Genomic DNA, 21,986 nt, shown 5'->3' with positions numbered 1-21,986 from the left:
CAAATAGCTTTTGTGGTTGAGGAGATATTGTGTATTTAGCAAACCATTCAGAATTTTTGAGAAAAATGTCTGGGGCTCAACTGGGGCTAAACGAGTTTAGTGAAAGTTGTTTTGCTCGTAGTCATAAATTCACACATAATTACCACCCAAGTCCCTCAACTCTATGAGGATGTTTAGCCTCTTTTAGCTACTTGTTTTGGTTTTCAAGCCCCCCAACTCTCCTGTTCTGGTTCAAGGGAGTAGCTGGTGAACATAGTGGAGCCTTTAGCCGCTATTCAGATATTTCCCTCGAGAGATGTAGGAGACCAAACAACACATAATCCATATTACAACTCTTCATATTGCCTCATCCGTCCATCCATTCGATAAACTCTTCAACCTGTTCAGGGTCATGAGAGGCCGGAGCCCATCCCATAATGCAATGGTGAAAAGGTACCTTTGCACAAGTCGCTAGTGGGTCACTTCATGTGCCATCATCGTCGTCAATACCTGAAAAATGAACGCACTGTAATTTGTAGATATCTGACAAAATCAAGTTGCATGTAATCGACCTAATCGTTTATCCCAAAGTAAAAGGGACCGCAAAAAGTCACACAGGTCGATCAGTCAAACAAAAACTTTCGCCCCGCACACCGCTGTTCGTGTTTTGTGTGAAACAACAAGTCAACGCACGGAACTTCCACTGTTTATTTTTGCCCAAACCACAATTATTTTCTAAACCTAACTAAATAATTTTGTCAACCTAAGTTAGCATGTCACGATCTCTTCCTAAACCTAACACACTTGACAGGTAATGTTGACACTTGTTGCTGGACGAGGATACGTAGCAATATGCCAATACCACCCCACTGAGTCGGTAGTTTAACAAGTACACTAGCACAAGATGCAATCCACTCCGGCAGCCATGCGATAAATGCTATCTATGTGATGTGTGGAATGTTGGACGCTTGTTGACATAAATCCGTGCATCTAAATCAATCATTCCTTCCTGCAGGTGTATTGATGGCGTAAGCGGTCAGACAGCCTTCCGGTCATGGCGCTGTGGTGGTGCGCCAAAGTCTTCTGCAGGTTGGCTGCAGCTTGGTTTCCTCTGCTCTTCTCATCGCTGCTATGGCAAACGGTAAATCTGCACTGCAGAAGCTCCCAACGTCTTATAGAAGGCGGTGGTTTAGCTGCTCACATCAGAAGAGTTAATAAAAGTTCATTTGTTTTACTGGCGGTGAAAACAATATGAAAATGTTGCGCCGTCGGTATTGATTCCTCGGGAAACCAATCAGTCCAATCAAATGTTAGCTAAAGTTTTGAGGCTGACGTCAGGTAAGAAAAACACAAATCCAAGGATAGATATGTGCATTTCTTAAAACTACACTTTTTTGGAAGGAAATCTTGAATTTCTCAGGACAGAATTGGGTAAACTGGTCTATTTGATAAAAGCCCCAAGTTGATTTCCTCCACTTAGTATTGATTTCTTTCCAAACTGTCAGTGTCCATATAGGTCTGAACTCATCTGTTTGCTTCTTCCTCTCTTATCTCATCCTGTCTGGATTTCAGATGTTTGCGTCTACTGCTCACTGCTTTCTCACACCTCCTTTATCATCCCACGTGTATCTCCTCTCTCTCTTTATATTTTGTATCCCTAACCTTCTCCATATGATTGCTGTCTGTCGTTAACCTTTCCTCCTCTCAACGCTCCGTAGATCACCCCGGTACATGCCATCCCACCCTGCCCACAGAGCTGCAGCTGTCCGGGCGTTAAAGAGGTCCACTGTACGTTCAGACACCTCACCACTGTACCAAAAAGCTTCCCTAAAGACACAGAGAGGCTCAACCTCGGGTAAGACTCGATCGGTGTGCTCACACACACACAAACACACACACAGCGTTGAGACATTATTGTGTGAATGGCAGCCCTTGGGGGAAGAAACCCAAACACTCTATAGGAAGTAATGTGGAATGTGGAAGTAGGTGATTTGTCAGGGGAGTGTTTGCTTTAGCTAACAAACGCCACCTCTAAGAGCTCGCAAACCAAAATGCTGAGGCAAGTGCTTGTTGGTTGTCAAGGATAAGATCACTTTCTTTTACGCTACAGATGAGTTACTCTCTTGCTTTAGATCGTGGGATCATAAAACTTATTGCTGCTTGCCAAATCTCCTAATAACCTCCATGTGGACGGAGCGTACCCTGCCCTCCAGCAGAGTGGAGAAATAGCCCAGCCACTGTTTTGTATGCAACAAATCGCCGTGTCTAATAAGTGGCTCCCAAACAATATATTTATATTCCATATTTACATGGCAAACCACTTGGCAGGCAGGAGCCAGGGCCACACTGTTGTTCACGGGAGGCTCCCATTTGCGTGTGGGTGCTCTGTTGTGGGAACAGCTATCACTGCATTTCATGTGCATTGCATTTGTGCTTTGAGTAGCTCTCCAGCTCTGGATATAATGTTGTGGTGTGATGAACCATGTCAGTAGGTAAAAGCTACAATGCAGTCCTCAGGAGGTAAACTGCCTCCATATGCGCTCCTGGGAACAGTAGAGCTATCAGTAAAATTCCAGATAATCTTGGTCTTGAACCAATAAAGAAAGCATGTACATTACAAGCATTACACTGCTGGGTCTTCATTAGGAAGAGTTTGCCAAACAGCAATTGTTATATTAATATTAAATTACACCAGCCCCTTGAGGTCAAATTTAACAAAGTAATAGATTCCTGCAGCAATAGAGGATTCTTGCCTTTTTATGATCAGATCTAACCATTGCAAAGACATATTCAAAGGTGGAAATACCCCCAAAAACACATATGGTACAAATGGACAGACACATGGAATATCATTGCACCACAAAACAGGTGGTGCAATGATAAATCAGAAAGTTATCGAAGTGGACGCTACATGATTTCCACATGGCAGCAACAGAAAGTGAGAGGCTGATGCCATGTCTCTGACTTCCTCCATCTATTCCTATCAATTACCTAGCAGCAGCTGTCCAATCATATCTTCAGAACTTAGCCTGTTAGGTTCAGTTAAAACAAACTCAGGTCCGTTTGCCTGGTTAGCATGGTTAGCACGCTAACGTAAACTGCAAACATTAGCATATCGAGCCAACTAGCTTACTATCTACAGTAGTGACCAAACACAGTTACTTCCATAGCCAATGAGTCACTGTGTGAAAGCTAGTCCTGTACGCTACTACATCAAAGTGTAGGGTAGTGTTAGCAGTTCTGTTTTCTCTTTATAACATTTGGAGAACTTTACAGTCCAGCAAGCACAGCCGAGCTTGTTACGTGAGATAGCATTGCACCAAACACATTTGGACGTAATTCTGAAAGTATTTTTTCTAAAGTTAAGCATACAATTTTAATATACAAACAAGAATGCATAAATGTAACCCCGCCTTAATATTCCAAGTATGTACACTTAGCAACCAAACAGTTATATTAGACTGGAACACAAGTCTGAACGTAGCATAGTTCTTGGTTAGTTAGTATCATATTTTTCCTTTTGATCACAAGCAAGTGAAGATGCAGAATTTTTGCATTAGAAAATATCATGTATGTAGCTGTCAAGTGCATAATTGAGACAAAAGTCTTCTTTTTGAACCACTCAGCTGGAGGATTTCTATTGGTCAATTGTAAAACTGAACGCACTGCTTTCAGTTTACCATTCATGGTGCTAGTAGATTGTTTGAAGTTGCACTTTTGCATACTCTATTCTAATTCTCTATTGATTCCTGATGTTTGTTCTTTGGTACAAGGCAGTGTCTGTTATAATGGGAATAAAAGGAATTTCTCCAGGACACTTCGGCAGAGCAGACATTTGGAGGGAGACCAAACCTTTAGGGAGCTAACGGGATCTGACTTTCTAAACAGTAGACCACCCTGCAAACTGGGGACTGCAGAGCAGGGGGATTTAGTCCCTAATGCAAAACTGTTGGTATATGTTCACACCAGGCATGTTTGCAGTGTGTTATTTACACTCCAGGCCTAGTTTCCTTTAGTCTGGAGCCATTGCCCTTTGTATTCAAAACGGAAATTGCTCAAATAGATGCAAGCGTTCATACTCTTTCCAAGGATCTTCTGCGAGTAGAGTGAAGGATGGTATGGACCACCTAAGCACCTGGCATAATGACAATGGGGTTTAAGATTCAGCTCATTCTCCCAAGTACTCTGTCATGATGCACTAATGAGGAATTATGGGAAACAGCACATACAAGTCTGCCATGATTCATGCTGAAATCCAATTCACTTCCCCCAGGGATCTCGATTGCAAATTCCTTCGCAATGGGAGCGCATCTTTGGTTGCAAGGTCTAGTTCACTGAGAATTAAGACCTGCTGAAAGTTACAATTTACACACAAAAGTGCAACAAAAGAAACTGGATGAGAGAACAATATAGTGAAGGCACAGTTGAATACTTAGAGCCTCGATATGCTTCAAACTGGTTGGCATGCTTGTCTAATGGATTCTGAAACCCCCCACACATTTCACAAAGTCTTGCTGCGTCTATCAGTTTTTGGAACTGATGAAAAAATGAATCCAAAAAGTGTGCCCACTTTGCGCCACGATTGGCGAGGTGTGTGGCCGTAGAAAAATAGGATGGTGAAAACTACAAAACGACATATGCACCGCCATGAATCCTGAGAGATGTTAGACATTTGTACGATTAATCATGTACAAAGACCTATGAATTCTGCGATATAAAAAAAACACGGACAGAATTGTGCAATTTGATGATAAAAATGCAATCAGCATCAAGGAATTTGCTAAAATGTGGCCGCAATTTATGAAAATCAAGGTTTACAAATATCCCAGATAAATGAAGATCTGGTGCTTTTTCTTCAAGAAATGCTTATAAGATAAGTGTTTCTTTCACAGTTCCTGAGCCGAATAAACAGAAATATACTATGGAGCTATGATTTGGTTTCATTCACAGCCATACTGCTTCTCTCTTCTGCTCTCTGTGTTGGTGTTTCATTTTCTAATGAGCTGTTAAACACACTTGTATACCTAAGAAATGCAACACATTTCATTATGGTATAAGTGCAAAACACACTGCCAGGGTTGGAAGTTCAGTTCCCAATTGGAAAACCTACTCAAAAAATATGTGCATCGTGCAAAGACACTGCATGAAAGTGACGAGTAGGTGATATATTGTGAGCTGGCTGTTTTATTGATGGCAGTGAAAAAATGCAGAAACCCCCATATGTGTTCAATTGGTAGGGATAACTGAAAACAGGGAAAGCTGTGTGTTTTACAGTCTAAGAACTCACTAAAGGATAGTAGACTCTAAAAGACAATGTACTGTGCTGATTCCTGTTGTTGGAAGGCCTGAAAAACTCTGAAGTACTGAAATATGTCGAAGGCAATAAGCCCCTGCCAATAGACAACGTGCTCTGTTGTGTTCCTTTATTGAATAATGTCTTTGGCACTGGCTTCTACTGTTCTATACTGCACTTGGAAATGAGTTTGACTCTTTGTTAGATGTGCTGAAACATGAAGATTCCGAGAAAGGCTTTGTATTTTGACTGCTGATATAATTATGTACCGGGGCCCCACATAGACCCCTGGGGCAAAACTAATATAAATAGACTTCATTTTTAAACGTATGCTAGGCCCATGTCTACTGTGCATCACAGTGTGAAGTCAAGACCATGACCAGAGTGTATAGTGACCAAGACAAGATCAAGACTTTTAGGAGTTTAGAGCAAATCCAGACCTAGACCAGAGTGCATCAAGACCGAGACAAGACCATGACTTTGAGCGTTTGAGAGCAAGTCTAGAAGTCCAAGGCAAGCGGAGACCGAGTCAAGGCTAAGGGGCCGTTCACACCAGACGAGACTTTTAAAAAACAAAAAAACAGCCCGGTGCGCCTGTGGAGCCGGTCTGCGTGCGCAACCGGGTGATAATCAACTGCCGGGCGGTAGCCAGGCGATTTTTGCCCGGTTATCGCCCAGATCTTTCTGCCAGGCGGCAGCCGGGCGATCTTTAACTGCCAGGCGGTAGTTAAAGATCGCTAATATTAATGCCTCATCGCAGTTCATACCACACGAAAACAGGAAGGAAGTGGTGAAGTAATAAAGTCCGCCTCTTGCTTTATCCGATTGGCTGCCCTGGCCGAGTGTGACATTGATGAGCTGTGCAATTCCGCGCAAGGCGCTTAAAGTTGAGAATATTTCAACTTTTAAGCGCGCCGAAAAAACACGTCGCGTGGCATTTAAAAAGCGCGCATGAAAGGCGTGCCGTACCATAGGAAAACAATAGTTTTGCTAGCGACGCGTTTTTGAGAGTCGCGTCTGGTGTGAACGGCCCCTAAGACCAGACCAGTGCTAGTCCTAGGACTGCTGTGTGTTTTTGTGTGCAATTTAATGATATCCCTGCAGTTGTGAATTCCAGACCGACAAAACGTGTTTTTGAGACCAAGACCAATCTCGAATTCTACTACACTGCCGCATCGGTGCTTGGTGTGTGTGTGTTTTCTCTAACGAATTATGAAATAACTGTGGTTCAAAGGTTGTATGAGGTGTCTCTGTGATCCCTCTTTCCATCCATTCTTTACAGCTAACTTCCCCCCTTCGCTTGAAAGGTCACATTGCCCAGACACACATGCAAGCACCGATTGTTAACTAGTATTAGTTTCCTATCCCTTTGACTCCCCTCATGAACCTCAGTTACTCTTTCATCCCAGTGATTGGTCCTGTTTCTTTTCTCCCTCTAACAGTTATAACAGCCTGACGGAGGTAGCGGGGTCAGGATTCAGGTCACTTCGGCAACTGGAAATGCTCATGTTGCATGGCAACGACATTAGCACAGTCCACCCTGGGGCGTTTTACAGCCTGAGATCACTACAGGTAGAGTTTGTGTGTGTGTGTGTGTGTGTGTGTGTGTGTGTGTGTGTGTGTGTGTGTGTGTGTGTGTGTGTGTGTGTGTGTGTGTGTATGTGTCTTGGTATTTCAACGACAATAACAATACCTAACTTCTCTGAATTCCTTAACCCAAATGGACCAGGGAGAAAGTTAACCTGGATGTATGACTTATATATTGAACATAATCAATTGGATTTTGTTCTGCAAGAACCTGTGGTTTCCTCTACATTCTGTTCCGGTCCAATGGTCCAACAGATCTGAGTCAAGTGAAAGTGATTTATTGCTGTCTTTGATATGTGTTAAACCCTCTTGCGTGTTTGCATCTGTTACCTTCTCCATATCTGTAGCAAAATATGTCAAAGTAATGAACTTCGTTGGGGCTGGCCAACACCACAGTGCATGTACATACAGCGCTAGATCAAATTGTCCCCTTTTAAGCCAATAATGTGTTAAAAGTTTGATTGCTTGACTAATTCAGTCTTGTCAGAACCTAACTAAGAACTGATTCTAAACAGGCGGAAGATACATAAGAATTGGATATGAAGCAGTCATAATTTGTGTTACAAATGTCCCCAAAAAGATGGAATAATAACTGAAGAAAAAATAATGGACGGTATGTGGACTGATACAGTTTCTAAATTAAAATGTTCCCCAGTGTACCTTTCGAAAAAAAGGAATCACCCTTTATCAGTAACACAATATTAAACTCAAGCAAGAATACGACAGGGTTGTTCATGCAGCCAAACCCACTGAGCAAGGGCCGCCTTCTTTGCAGCTCTGCACATGTATTAACCCCTTTTAGTTTCCTTGGGCAGCCATTTCCAACCAAACTAGCTGAGACAAGCCGGGTGTACACTAGCTGTCAAGTGTGAAAAAGACACAAAATAAGCAAGAAGAAGAATACATCTTAGATCATCTATCAAGCTAAATATGACAACATTTGTTTTGTCAGCCGTTGTTGAAATCACCAAGGAGGCTGCTGAATATGGATTTACATTAGTCAGATCCCTTCTGTCTCATCTCAATTATCAAACCCTAGCCTGCTAATGCTTAATATAGTTGTAATGTTCAATAAATGTCAGTATAACACTAACTCTTTTTTTTACAGATCTTGAAGTTGAGTTACAACAAGCTAAAATCGATAAACCCGGGTCTGTTTGAGGGCCTTGCTAGTTTGATCCGACTTCATCTGGACCACAACCTCATTGACTTTATAGAGCCGTACTCCTTCTCTGGCCTGAGCTCCCTAAAACTCCTGCAGCTGGAGGGGAACCTTCTCAAAGAGATCCACCCTCATACCTTCATAACGGTGTCACTACTAGGAAGCTTTTGGACCTCTGGACTCAAGTAAGAAACTGAAAGGCGGTAGATATTTCTCTTATTTTTGGAAAATGTAAGCATCTTTCCAAAATTGTGCTACTTTTGGAGTATCTATTTATATTTGTTTGAATGATAGGTAAATTAAATTAATGGAGTTGCTATACCTGTACCTCATACCTTATGGATACTACAGTTACATTTGTTTACCTTCCTCATGGACATTGTATGCAAAAATAGGCATCATCAGTAAATGAATAAAATTATATGTTCTTGTTTCAGACACTTACACCTGTCGGACAACCTGTTGGAGCAGCTTCCTCCCGCAGCGCTGAAGACAGCTCCCCGGCTTGAGATCCTCTCTCTACACGGTAATCCCTGGACCTGTGACTGCCAGCTCCACTGGTTGATAAAATGGAACTCCGCACATGAAGGTAAGGACGCATGAAGGAATACTCACATTTTGCTTTCTCACATTAGAAAGCTACTCATTACTTCTTCACTTCTGTGGTGCTAAAGAGTTTCATCTTAAAGCTGCTTTGCTCAATTATTTTGACCACCTGGGCGAAGGAGATCCAGCAGAAAACTCAACTTCCACATCCTTGTCAAGTTTATAAAGTAATTTGGACTTGGGTTTGTGTCCAATGTACATTACATTTCCTTTCAGCTTAGCTTTACCAACTACTGTGAAACATATGTTGGCTTGTTAGCAAACAGTGATTTATTTACATATCCAGCCGTTAAGGCAGGGGTGTCAAACATACGGCCCGCGGGCCAGATTTGGCCCGCCAGGAGGTCCAGTCCGGCCCGCGGGATAATTGTTAAAAATTAATAAAAAAATAAAATACCCATGTTGGGACTCAAACCACTGATCCTCTGATTATAAGATATGCATGGTAACCATTGAGCTACAGTGACAATTGAATGCAGCACTGACATTACTAAACATATTGCCCAACTGCGAGGGAATCTGCAGAGGAGCATCCAGGCAGGTAAACAGTGGGCTGATATCTGAATTTTTGGTCTTTATGTTTCTAGTTTATTGAAGAAATACCTTAAAATAGAGTTTATCATCCAAAAACCTTCACCAATGATTTAAACATAGAGAAATATTATTATGTATGCGTTATTATGCTATGATTTTACTGGCCCGGCCCACTTGAGATCAAAATGGGCAGCATGTGGCTCCTTCACTAAAATGAGTTTGACACCCCTGCGTTAGGGAGCAACATTCATGTGGAGTGAGTCCAATATTCACTGTCTTTTAACTCTGAGGGAAATTTCTGGCTTTTTAGCTCCAGCCAATCATGAGTTGTGTTTGTCTGCTGTTTGGTGTTGAGCAGGAAGTGTACAATGTGTTTTAGATCTTCCTGCTACAGCTCAAAACAACATTTTTAGAGTGGGGAGAGTCACATTGTTTTCTCATGGTATTTCATAGGAATACAGATTATAGCAACTTTAAGAAACAATATCTCTCACAATAGAAATGGGGATGAAGATCAAGACACTGAGTAACTGGACTGATTGTCTCCTATCAAGGCGCCAAACGCCATATCTAACAATATCAACCTTTAAATGAACATGAATGTCAATCAAAACTTTAAACTTAACAACAACTGGTGGCAACCCATTTCTATATTAACAACAAATGCACACCAAGAATAATGTCTCCGGACTTCATATGTTTTTTAACATAAGCAGACCATAGTGCTGACAAATAACTTTGCATGGCTGTCCTCATAACTTTGACATATGCAGGACACAGCTTCCTTCAATATATTGACTGCATTTCAGCTGCAAGCAGTTTTCTTCATCCGTCTTTCTCATTCAATATTTTTCATGCTTTGTCTCATTTGTCGCTGCTTTGTTACATTTTTTGTGAATAACCTTTAACCAGTCCCACATGCTAGCTGTTAGTATTAACAGACAAGTTGATAATATATCATTGTTTTTATGGCGCGCTTCATCTGAAAATAGGGTTTTATGACTGCCAGAACTTTATTAGTGGATGCATTAACGTTCACTGAACTCAAACGCATGAAGGGATCAAATAGTTTCTGCATTGTTCCAAACCTTTATAATGCCAGTTCCCCCTCTTTTCTTATCTCCCATCTTAATGAATTCCTTATTTTTGCCCTGTCTTTACCTTTCCCCTTCCCTCTCAACTTTTCCCTTCCTTTGTGCTTCCCTTCCAATTCCTCAGATTGTTTCCATTGTGCTTTATAGTCCTGCCTTTTTTTTAATCTCCCCCCCCCCCCCCCCCCCCCCCCCCACTACCCCCCCACCCTTTCTACCAGGCGTTATAAAATGCAAGAAGGAACGTGGCTCCAGTGAAACTTGCCCCCAGTGCTCCTCTCCTCAACCCCTGAATGAGACCATTTTGCTAGAACTGACTCCAGCCAAGCTTACCTGTGAGCGGCCAGCTCTTCACTCGGCCCTCAAACAGCGGAACAATCCTGTGTGGGCTGAATCTGAATCAGAGCCTGACCTTCCGTACACCCGTGACTTTGAGAAGCCTTTAGGCCATCTGACCATTGTTCTCTCTGACAGCCACAGAAACAGTGCTCACGTGGCCTGTGATGTGCGACACCCTGGAGAGAGTTCACCCATGACTTGGATAGTAAATCCACATTCACCCGGGGAGTTGTCCGTCAATGTATCACTAGTGACTGTCCTCGAGTGTGAAATTGATCGGGAGACTTTGCAAAATCTATGGCAATTGGTCGCATATTACTATGAAAGTCCTGCTATCTTGGAGAGAGGTGAGCTGAAGGGAAACACAAGCGGAGTAACCTATCAATATGTCCAATCCATAAATGAAAATTCCCCATATTTCACCGAATTAAAAGGGCACTTGGTAGCAGAACCCTCATGGCTGCTTCAACCAAGAGTCACTTTGAGGCTCAACAGACAGCAGACAACAACCAAAAAACTGGTGATGGATTTCACCACTGTAATTACTAAGCACATCAACAGCCATAGAGGATCAGAAGATGACAATGACTTTGCCATGTCCTGGGCTCTAATTCGCAGAGGGACAGCAGGACGGGTTCAGACCGCTCTCGAAGGTTCAAAGGTTAATTTGGAGTGCAGTGTTGTCACTTCGGAGCCAGAGGTGAAAGTGGAGTGGATGCTTCCAGATTTGTCCATTGTAGAAGACAGAACTAATAACATTGAAATTTCTGAAAGAGGAGAACTTGTGATTTTAAATGCCACACTGTCAGACTCAGGCCTTTACCATTGTATGGTCAGGACCATAGCCGGTGTGGACTTGATACCTCTGAGGCTCACCATCAAAGGACTCTCACTCAGCCCAACTGCTTTCAATGGTCAGAAAATTGTAGTTGAAAAGGGACACTCTTTTTTTCTTCCGTGTGAGGTTACCTCAGTCCAGCCCAGTCAAACTATCTGGTACCTACCCAAAAACCAAATTCTTCTGCCAACGCAACAGACAAGACGGACAGAAGTGATGGAAAATGGGACTTTGGTGGTAAGGAGATCGACACAGGAAGATGCAGGGGAATATACCTGCCTGGCTTCAAATCTGTATGGAGTTGATATGCTATCACACATGGTGCAAGTTACAGGAGGAGAAAAGGCCTCTGATAGATCCAAAGTACAGACTGCAAAAGAGCAGCAGATTTTGCCAGTTGATGTTGAGGAAGAAGAGGGTTCAGGAGGAGATTACCAGGAAATTACTCAACCTTTTGCTACGCAGTTCCCAAAGAAGGTAGGAACTCAACAAAGGAATATTAATGGGTTTTCAAAGAGGATAAGAATGAAAGATTCAAAGAGAAAACCCAATAAATCTGTGAAAGAATTAGATCCAAATCGTTGGGCAGAGATATTGGCGAAAGCTAATGCTAAACCAAGTGTTGCTCTCCCCACAGAGCAGTCACTTCCAGAGCCAAGCACTGTAACTATCCAAACAAGTGCATCCAAACATACTACAACTACTGCCACAACAATTTTGACTAATGCTTATAACTTACCTCCTATTACTACCCCTCCTGATATCAGGATAGCGCCAACTCATTTCCCCATCAACACAAACGCTAATACTAAAGCCTATTCAACAGAGCAGAAAGGGGATGACTCTGAGACATCGGAAAGTCAGCCAGAGGTTTTAAAACTTCCAACTGCCAGAAGTACAGAACCAACCGCCCGCCGTGTTGTTGGGATGGCAGAAAAAGCAGAAGCTGTCCCAGACCCTCCTGCTGTTGTAACTCCTCAGCCAGTCGATCAGTCAGAAAGTAAGCACTCTGGAGAGGGGAGAAGGAACAACATCCTCGTTCCTGGTCATACGAACAGGAGAAGGCCTCCTTATAGGCGTAGAAAACCCTCAATGAGAAGAGTCCGTCCGCAAGGAAACCCCTTGTACCATTCATCAAACACACAACAAGCATTAGTTGCCCGAACAACCATCACACCAACAACACCAACACTAACTACTACTACTACTACTACTACTACTACTACTACTACGACGACGACGACAACAACAACACCTGTTCCAACCACAGTTGATAACCATGACATCTTATCTGCTGAGTATCAGACAGAGGAAGATAAAGGTGAATATTATGAAGAATATGATGACAAGGATAGTAGTAGTTTTGATGCCAAGGAAGATTTAAACAGTCAAGTCCCTCATGCCACTCATGATCTTGACAGTAGGCGTACCACTTTACCAGCTCGAGAAAAAGATGTTGGTATTTCACCACTTAATCCAAAGACGATTGTCACTTCAAAGCTTGATGATACTCCTCATCCAACTGAAAGGCCTGTTGAAGAAGAGACAGACACTGTAAAGCTAAAGGAATCTGAGCGACAGAGGGTAGAGATTAGAACGCAATCCGAAAAAAAGGGCAGAGAAAATGAAGATCTGGGAAAAGAGAGTGAAAGGGGGGTAATAAGAGCAAGGGAAAGGGAAGAAACACACAAAATAGACACAGAAGGCACTAAGAAAGACACAGAAAAATATGAAACAGAGTGGGTTACACAGAGCTACAATACACTGGATAACATCCGGTTAACCACACAAAATAGACTAAGACTTAACATTCAACCTTCACAGGAACAAAATACACCAACCCAAGCAAGAACGTCATCTACCTCACATTCAACAAGAGGCAGAGAAAAAGAACACACACAGAAAGAAGATGAAGACGTAAACAAACCAAAAGTGAAGCCTGAAATCCACAGGTTCCCAGTAATGGAGCCGGTTCACCCATGGCTCCATCAGATCAAACAGGGGGGAGGGCAAACCACTGCTTCCCGGGCGACACACACAAACCAAGACAGAAATACAGCAAGGCAAGGCGAAGTCAATCAAGGCAGGCATTCCCAGCCTCCCAGAGTCCCCCCAACCTCCCGCTGGTCTTCACACCATCGTTACTATCCACTCCCTTCCTGGCCTGGTCAAAGGTCCTTTGCTCATCCAAGACAAGGTAAATATAGTTGTGTTGCAATGGTTTCTTTCAAGATGATGACCAAATGTAATTGAGTATCAGAGATTGTGGATCAAGAACACAATTAATATAGCAAATACACTATAAAAAGGCAATATTATATTGGTTTGGTGTTGTGATGAGTCACTCTAATCCTGGTTGGAATGCATGGATATATATTTGATACAATTGTTGTTCTTTAGGTCCTGGGTCCCACCCTGTGCCCACGCACCGACCCTGGGCTCTCCCCCACCCCTGGGCTCAAAGCCCAGTTATCACCAACCGACCAGAGATCACTGCAGAAACAGTGAAGCCCACACCGACAGTCTCTGGAGCAACAGGGAATTCCAGAGTTACACTCCCTAATCCCCATCTTTCACATCATCATCACCAACATCAAAACCACCATGTGGATGGCAGGACCCAAACCAGAGACCAACTGTTTCTATCAAGGTTGAGGAACAGATACAGACAGGTATGGTAAGCGGTGGTTGTGTGGGTGTGCAGCATGCGGCCTATCTTATAGTGCATCAGAAAAAGCTTTAAAAACACAAAGTGAGTGAGCAATATTTAGCTCTGTTGGCATCACACCCTTGGTTTAGTCTCGTCCCTTGAACGCAGACTGGCCATTCATAGCTTATCATCGGCCAGCTCTGATTAGGGTCTGACAACTATCCGGCTGTGCTCGAAAGACTCTCATGCAACTATTTAACATGTTCTTCATTTTCAGGCTGGTTTTGTGGATTTCAAGCTATAGTCAAGTCGTTACCCGGAGAGTTTTGGAAAGAGATATATGTTTCATTTTTATTTTTCCAGGCGCAGCTTGAACGCATCGCTCAGTTAGGGAGGATGGTGACACCCAAACCTCACATTAGCTACCACAATCCATCCCCCATCACACCTAAACCCAACCCTCCATCTCTACATAGACCTTACATGCCTAAACCACCAGCACCCACTGCTTCTTACATTTACAAGCTGCAACCTTTGAACCCTGCTAAACCTTCATCAGCAACATTCTCTGGTTTTCACACCACCCCTAGTGTACCGTATGGAGGTCGGTGGACTGTTGGAGGTAAGTGCCATTTTGAAAAGACATAGGCAATGTATTCATAATAAAAAATTAGCAATATATTTTGATATATTTTAATCAGTGATAATTATATAATTGGTGGTCTTCAATGTGTCTTTGTAGCAGGACGAATTAGCTCCCGGTGGCCCACAGCTGCACCTCCTTACCCATGGGTGTTGGGAGCAGGAATTGGTGGGCTGAAACCCCGTATTACCACGCTGACCACAGCGAGTGTGTCAGTACTGGCGGAGAGTGATGTGTTCCTGCCCTGCAAAGCAACAGGGAATCCTGAACCCAACATTGCATGGACCAAAGTCTCCACAGGTAAGGGAGAGAGAGGAAAGAAAGAAAAAAAGAGCTTCTAGCTCGTTCTTCTCACTGGCCCGGGTCAGATCTGCCTGCTGCTGTGTCTATTTAGATGTGGCATACTCAGTCTTGAGAATCCTAATTCAGAATTTAAATCTCTCTTTTTTATCAGTGCTTCTTTATCCTTTCTGCTGCCCTCTCAGGTGCCACCATCCCAGCCAACACCAAGCATGGTCCTCGTTTTGAAGTCTTCAAGAATGGTACTTTTATCATTAAAAACATCCAGCTCCAGGATAGAGGCCAGTACCTCTGCACGGCCCAAAACAGCTTTGGATCAGATCGCATGGTCATCACCTTAGCTGTCCAGACTGAGGCACCAAAGATCCAACCGCCCAAGTCTACAGAGATAGCAGTCTACTTTGGGAAAAGTGTGACACTTGACTGCCTTGCTTCGGGTAAACCACCAGCCCAGATTTCCTGGATTCTTCCGGACAGGACGTTTGTGCGTGAAGTCGGGGCTGTCCACACTCCCCTTTCTCCGATGTCTCTGCTTCAAAATGGAACTCTGCAAATTCACTCACTCAATTTCTCCACCAAAGGGGACTATAAATGTATCGCAAGTAACGCAGCAGGTGCTGATACAATCACATATCATCTCCATGTGGCCGCTCTGCCTCCAAGCATCAGTGAAGGAGCAATGGATATTGTGATCATTCAGACAGGTATAGTACAGAACTTTAACATCCCGAAACCTCCCATGACAGAAAGTTTGTCTCATGATGTGGCGGGGAAACAAAGACAATACAATGTTCGTCATCTAAACTAATGAAATCACATTTTATCAGGCAGGAGTGTGTATGTTCACTGCTCTGTGAAGGGCGAACCGGTGCCTGCTCTGAAATGGACGCTCCCAGGAGGCGGCCATGTAAAACCATCACAGTTTCTTGGGCGCAGGCTGTTTGTCTTCCCCAATGGGACGCTGTATGTGAAGAATGTTTTACCAGCTGATGCTGGGAGGTGAGATGTGCATTTCTTTTAGTCTATTCGTGATTACATTTTTCTGTTCAAATGTCTGGTTAAATATGTGTACGTACTGTTTCATTAGATATGGTCCCTGGTTTTAGTGGACCTACCTGGCTAAATTGGAATGTGTTATTAATCACCTAATCTTATCAAATAATCCTCTCAATTTAGGTCTAATTTCCCGCTGAAACTTTATGGGTTTGGGTTAGTCCAATGCTTTCACAGCCTCACAGAGCTGCATACTTGTAATTAGGACCTACCAAGTGTATATTTGTAACTTCTGACTTTGAATGGCCTGCAGTAATATCTAAGGTCAGTTGAGGTTATGTTTGCTGCATTTAAAGTTGTGTACCTTCATGCAAAACCGTATTCCTGTCCCAAGCAATACAAATGTATAATTCAACTCAAAGTTCTCATGACATTAAACATATTCTTATATGACTGTTAATCTGAGGCTGCTGTCAATCCTCCCACAGGTATGAGTGTTTGGCCACTAACGCTGTAGGCATAGCCAAAAGAACTGTCCAGCTGGAGGTGAGGGCAGATTCCCCCTCCTTCTCCCGCCAGCCTCCTCCTCCTCTTCCCATCCCTCCAATCCAACGCCATGGTGTGCCGTCCCGACAGCACTCTGTCTCAGCTATGTACGGATCTGCTGTGTACCTCCACTGTCCAGAGTCTACTGGATCCACAAGAGGGACCATCTGGCAGCTACCCTCCAAGACCATCTTGGAACATCGATACAGGTTGCTTACTTTTGTAAATGTATAAATCATCACAATACTGACCATATTATAAAATACATTAAAATATGTTGGTGTCCATTGAATGTCACTGACTGTATTAATTTAACCTAATTTCTTTCCCCCATCTGCCTGCAGTCCGGAGAGACCAATTAAAATTTTCCTAAATGGGACTCTGAGGATACTTCAGCTAACAGAGCTGGATGGGGGACATTATCTGTGTGTCTTTCAGCGGCCCAATGGGGAAGACATGGAGCTCTTCCAGGTATGAACAGGACAGACTTCAGCCAGGTTCCTTTTCCTGCCAACCCTTTTTTTTCATTAAGAATCCCTTCCTTGTTAATGAGTGTCAAAGTCCAAGTAGAGGTGTCTAACATCTAGAATCGAAGATGTGGTCTGTCCTCAATTAGGACAATTATTTTAATGTCTTTGTATATGTTCTGGCAAAAGCTGTAACAGCGGGTCCTTCAATGATCAATATTTAACTGTCTCTGCATTTTCCAAGCTTTCACTGATGTATTTGCTCATATTTCTCCATGTATCCACTTCATCAGGTGGAGGTGTTAATGACCCCTCCAAGAATTGAACATGTGAGGACTGCACAGTCCAGAGTCACCTTTGGAGAAAATTTCCAGGTATGTTTTGGAGCTAGTTCAAGCTTTATCTAAAGTAGGAAAGACATTTGAAAAAATCAAATCAACCTTTCAACAAAGGTAAAAGAATTGCTGAAATGTATAAGCATCCCGAACCAATATGATTTTTATTCATAAATGAGCCTAAAATCATCCTTACACTTGTATTTCAAATACATACACTCATTTTCCTTTGTTTCTTTTTTTAGGTGGACTGTGTTGCAACAGGCCTCCCTGATCCAGAAGTTACTTGGAGTCTCCCAGATGGAACTTTAATCAACAACGCCCTTCAATCGGACGACAGCGGCCTTCGCAACCGCCGCTATGTTATTTTTGGCAATGGGACTTTACTTCTCCAGCAAATGGGCAAAAGAGACGAGGGTGACTACACTTGTTTTGCCAAGAATAAACTTGGCAAGGACGAAAGAAAAGTGAGCGTCAAAGTGGGGCCCAACGCTCCAAAAATTGGATTGAAATCGCAATCACTGGTGACAGTAAAGTTAGGAGAATCAGCTAAATTGAGTTGTCAGGCAACAGGTGAACCAAAACCCAAAATCATGTGGATCTCACCAAAAAATTATGTGATATCTTTGTCTTCAGACAAATTTCAGATCATGGACGATGGCATGTTACTGGTGAAAAAAGTAATACTGGCCGACGAAGGGAAATATGCATGTGTGGCAAGGAATTCTGCTGGTGATGATGTCAAAAACATGCAACTTGAAGCTGAACTCCAGGAACCCTATATTAATGGAGTGAAAGGGAGGAGCACCACAAAGGTTTTGGCTATTTCTTACCAAACAGCGCTTCTGGATTGCCGAGTGGAAGGGAAACCCGAACCCAGAGTCTGGTGGGTTACTTCTTATGGGCATTCCCTCCCAACAAACTACCTCGGCGGTCGCTTCCAAGTCCACCAGAACGGGAGCTTGGAGCTGAGAGGGGTGAGGAAAACGGATGAAGGGAGGTACATGTGTCTGGCCCAAAACAATTTAGGTGAAGCCTCACTTTTGGTTGAATTAGACGTGGCATCAGTTGCCGAGAAACCAAGTTTTGCTGTTCCCAATATTGAAATCTTACCAATAAAGCAAGACGGTGGAGAATTGATACTGGAATGCCCCGCTCGTGGCAAGCCGAACCCAGAGTTTGCATGGGTTCTACCCAATGGGACGATGTTAAAGCCTGGTGTTAGACTCCAACGCTTCACACATCATTTGGGTAAAGGAACTCTACAGATCTCTCAACCGGTTGCAAGTGATAAGGGAGTGTACCGGTGCCTAGCAAAAAATGTGGCAGGACAAGCAGAGAAACGTTATGCGCTGGAGTCGGGCAGAAAGCCAGTGATCAGAGGATCTACAGGTATGTTTTCTCATCTCAAATTAATAAAACAGAAGTTTCCTTAGTTAGATCAAGTGGAAAGATTGGTAAACTTGTGTTTGTGTTTTCGGCTCTGTTTGGTTTCCTCTCACACAGAAAAGCATTCGAATGAACCAAAAAGCATCACTAAAAGTCATTTGACAGCATTTAATCAGCAAAATTATAAAATGTATTGAGCTGGAGCCATAGACTATAAAATATGGACGTCGTCTCCATGATGTTACTGAGAGGTTTCTGAAGTGCCATTGTGAAGCTCAAATTCGGTGGCTACTGCCGTCGTCATCTTGGCAGTGACGGCACTCCTAACTCCGAGCTAATCAAAAGAGGTGCTAAGAGGTGGATTAGGACTGATGCTGAGGCCCGGGTGATTTAACAGAGGCTAGCTAGCAGCACCTGGTACGGCACCCATCTGTGACCATGCCCTCAATTGTGCCTAACTTTAAACCATAATAGAATTCGAACGAGTGAGTTATATACAAATTCAGCCCCACACAGCTATCATTGAACATGGATATTATTACGAGGCTGTAAAGTTGGGCATTTTAACATGGGGATTGACTCACTTTTGGATCCACCCTCAAGAGGCCATTTGAGATACTAACTTTTTTTCGCATTTAGGCGTTGGCATAATTTCTCAGCAAGAAGGTCCTAAAGATCTATCTTCCCAGATTCCCAACCAGCCGCACCCAAATTATTTTGTGACTGTACAGAGACCCCTTAATATAAAAGGCCTTGGCGTGGTCGGTCCACACGCAAGGATGATTTCTGTGCTCAGATCTGCCCAAACAAAGTGTACCAAGGGGGAAACCAAACCAGAGTAAATTCAACCAGACTAAATAACGCATGTTTGAAAACACCTGATCTATCAATCACTATTAAATCTGGCCATATTTCTCACTTGTGATTTTTGTTGTATCAATCAATCAATTGTTGTTTTATAAATCAATTTTTGCAGAAAATTTGCTGACTATTATAATTTGACTTTTCCAGGTGGTATAAAGATCACTTACGGCCTTAATCTCAATTTGCCCTGCACTGTGGATGGCTGGCCGCAAGCATCAATCCAATGGACCCTACCTAATGGTCTTGTTTTGGACAAACCTCAAATTATTGGCCGGATATCTTTTTTTGCCAATGGGACCATCCAACTCAGGCAGGTGGCCACCTTCGACAAAGGAACATACATCTGTAAAGCCTCCAACTCTTTCGGCTCGTCAACACTATCCTACCCAGTTGCAGTGCTGGTTTTCCCTCCACGTATCACAAATATTCTGACCTCCATTACCAGGGTCCACCGGGGATCACCAGTAAAGTTAAATTGTGTGGCGACTGGTATTCCCAAGCCGGATATTTCATGGACATTGCCTGGACGCACAACGCTGGTTCCACATAACCGGTTCACAGTGCAAGGAGGGATTCACATGACAGAGGAGGGCACTCTGGTCATACAGAACCCAATGCTCATGAACTCTGGCATTTACAAGTGCAACGCCAAAAACGCACTTGGCACAGACTTTAAATCTACTTACCTACAAGTGGTCTGAGTGACATTTACAAGTCTTGTATTAGGAAAAAGTCACAGCAGAATTAAGACTGGATGAGGATTTTTCCATCGGGATTTGATTATATTCTGCATAATAAAGATACTATGGAGAGAGACTTAAACTGCCTGACTGGCAGCTTGGCTTGAGACACCTTGCAAAGCAGTTTCCACAGAACATTCAAATGTTTCAAATAACACTCACCTTTTGTGATTCTTTACTGCAGTTTTGTTTTTTTGTATCATGGTGCAAATGTTGCAGAGGTCTTTTAATTCTACATTTCGGACCTTGAAGTGTATTTTCAATTTTCAAACGGCTGTATTAACTCACTGCTCAAAGCTTTGCCTTCTGGCCTTACCATGTAGACATTCCCCATTCAATATTATAATTTGTGAAATTTTACCTCACAGTACAATTTTACTATGACAATTGCACCTAAACAATTTAAGACTCCTCTGCCTTGGGATTGATATATCTAAATATAATGTGTATCCCTTATATGTTTATTACTGTCAATGTGCTGGTAGACTTTAAATTGAGAGTAGAAAAACAACCTTACATCAACAAGCATTGGTGAGTAGTGGAGATTCATAGTTCTTGAACATGGTACATCATCAACTATTCTATCATGTGCTTATAAAGTGTCATATTTTATGAACTCTTTTCTACGAGGATACAAATACCCCCGACCCTGCTCCACAGTGTGTATCAGCGTATGACTGTGTGTACCAATGTCATTTATCCATGTTCATAGTGGTGGGAAAGTAATAGAATCTGCGCTGTGAGCTTCGTTGAGCGATACCGAAACAAAACGAAGGGGAACTTAACAACAAATGTGTAAGTACATAATTTATAAAAAATAAAACATACAGATATTTATTGTTGTCATTCAGTTGTGTCATTTTTTACTATGTTAAAACAACAACGGGCTTCACTAATTCAAATCAATTTGGTGAGTATTCACAAATATACATCCAGCTTCCTTGGGGCTCAGCTGCTCATGAAATCAACTGCAATCCAATTAAATTGCCAGACGAGTGGCTTTAGTAACGGCCCACATATTTGCGCCATTGACGAATAGCAAAAAGCCCTGACAGTGCATTTGAGGGAATGGAGAGCTGGACAATCTAAAGTGGTGGAAGCCCTTGTAGCTTATTAACTATGTAGCACCAACCCTCATCTGTTACAGGAAAAGTGAATAATAATCAGTAGATAATCATACATATTTTTTACAAACAAAAGAAAACCCCAGTTAGAAAAAGAAATGTCTATGATGAGTGACTTCAATTGTTGCCTTATGCTTGGATGCAGCAGACACATTTGGAGTACCGCAACAGCATAGAAAAGTGTGAAGCCACAACATCGTTTTGGTGTGCATCCAAATGTGTGTATGTATGTAAATGAATGCTATATTTCACTGTCGGTTTGTGTTCGCCAGAATGTGAATGTCCCACTGGGCCTTCCAGACAAACAGGTCTTTGACTGAGGAAGAAGGGAGCTTTGTCAGATACAAGCATTCAACACAGCCTGTGTGTGTGTGTGTGTGTGTGTGTGTGTGTGTGTGTGTGTGTGTGTGTGTGTGTGTGTGTGTGTGTGTGTGTGTGTGTGTGTGTGTGGTTATGTGTGTCTCTTTGAGAGACAGTGTGTCTGTGTGTAAGGGATTGTTCCACAC

General features: G+C 42.8%; 1 protein-coding gene across 1 annotated transcript; it reads left to right on the top strand.

Moving 5' to 3' along the window:
- Window positions 1-1,033: 1,033 nt before the first annotated feature.
- Window positions 1,034-21,178, top strand: LOC306745728 (matrix-remodeling-associated protein 5; the record flags this gene model as incomplete). The annotated part of the gene is made up of 16 exons (XM_079228567.1): window positions 1,034-1,120; window positions 1,698-1,834; window positions 6,715-6,844; window positions 7,968-8,206; window positions 8,459-8,610; window positions 10,474-13,626; window positions 13,830-14,101; window positions 14,443-14,701; window positions 14,822-15,022; window positions 15,208-15,726; window positions 15,850-16,021; window positions 16,504-16,770; window positions 16,906-17,032; window positions 17,322-17,402; window positions 17,609-18,755; window positions 19,764-21,178. The coding sequence occupies 16 exons, from the start codon at window positions 1,034-1,036 to the stop codon at window positions 20,315-20,317; spliced, it is 7,497 nt and encodes a 2,498-aa protein (XP_079084693.1). The 3' UTR covers window positions 20,318-21,178.
- Between the last annotated feature and the right edge of the window lie 808 nt (window positions 21,179-21,986).

This window comes from Taurulus bubalis, assembly GCF_910589615.1.
Source record: "Taurulus bubalis genome assembly, chromosome: 13".
Classification (NCBI taxonomy): domain Eukaryota; kingdom Metazoa; phylum Chordata; class Actinopteri; order Perciformes; family Cottidae; genus Taurulus; species Taurulus bubalis.
This window is presented reverse-complemented; position numbering and strand designations above follow the sequence as displayed.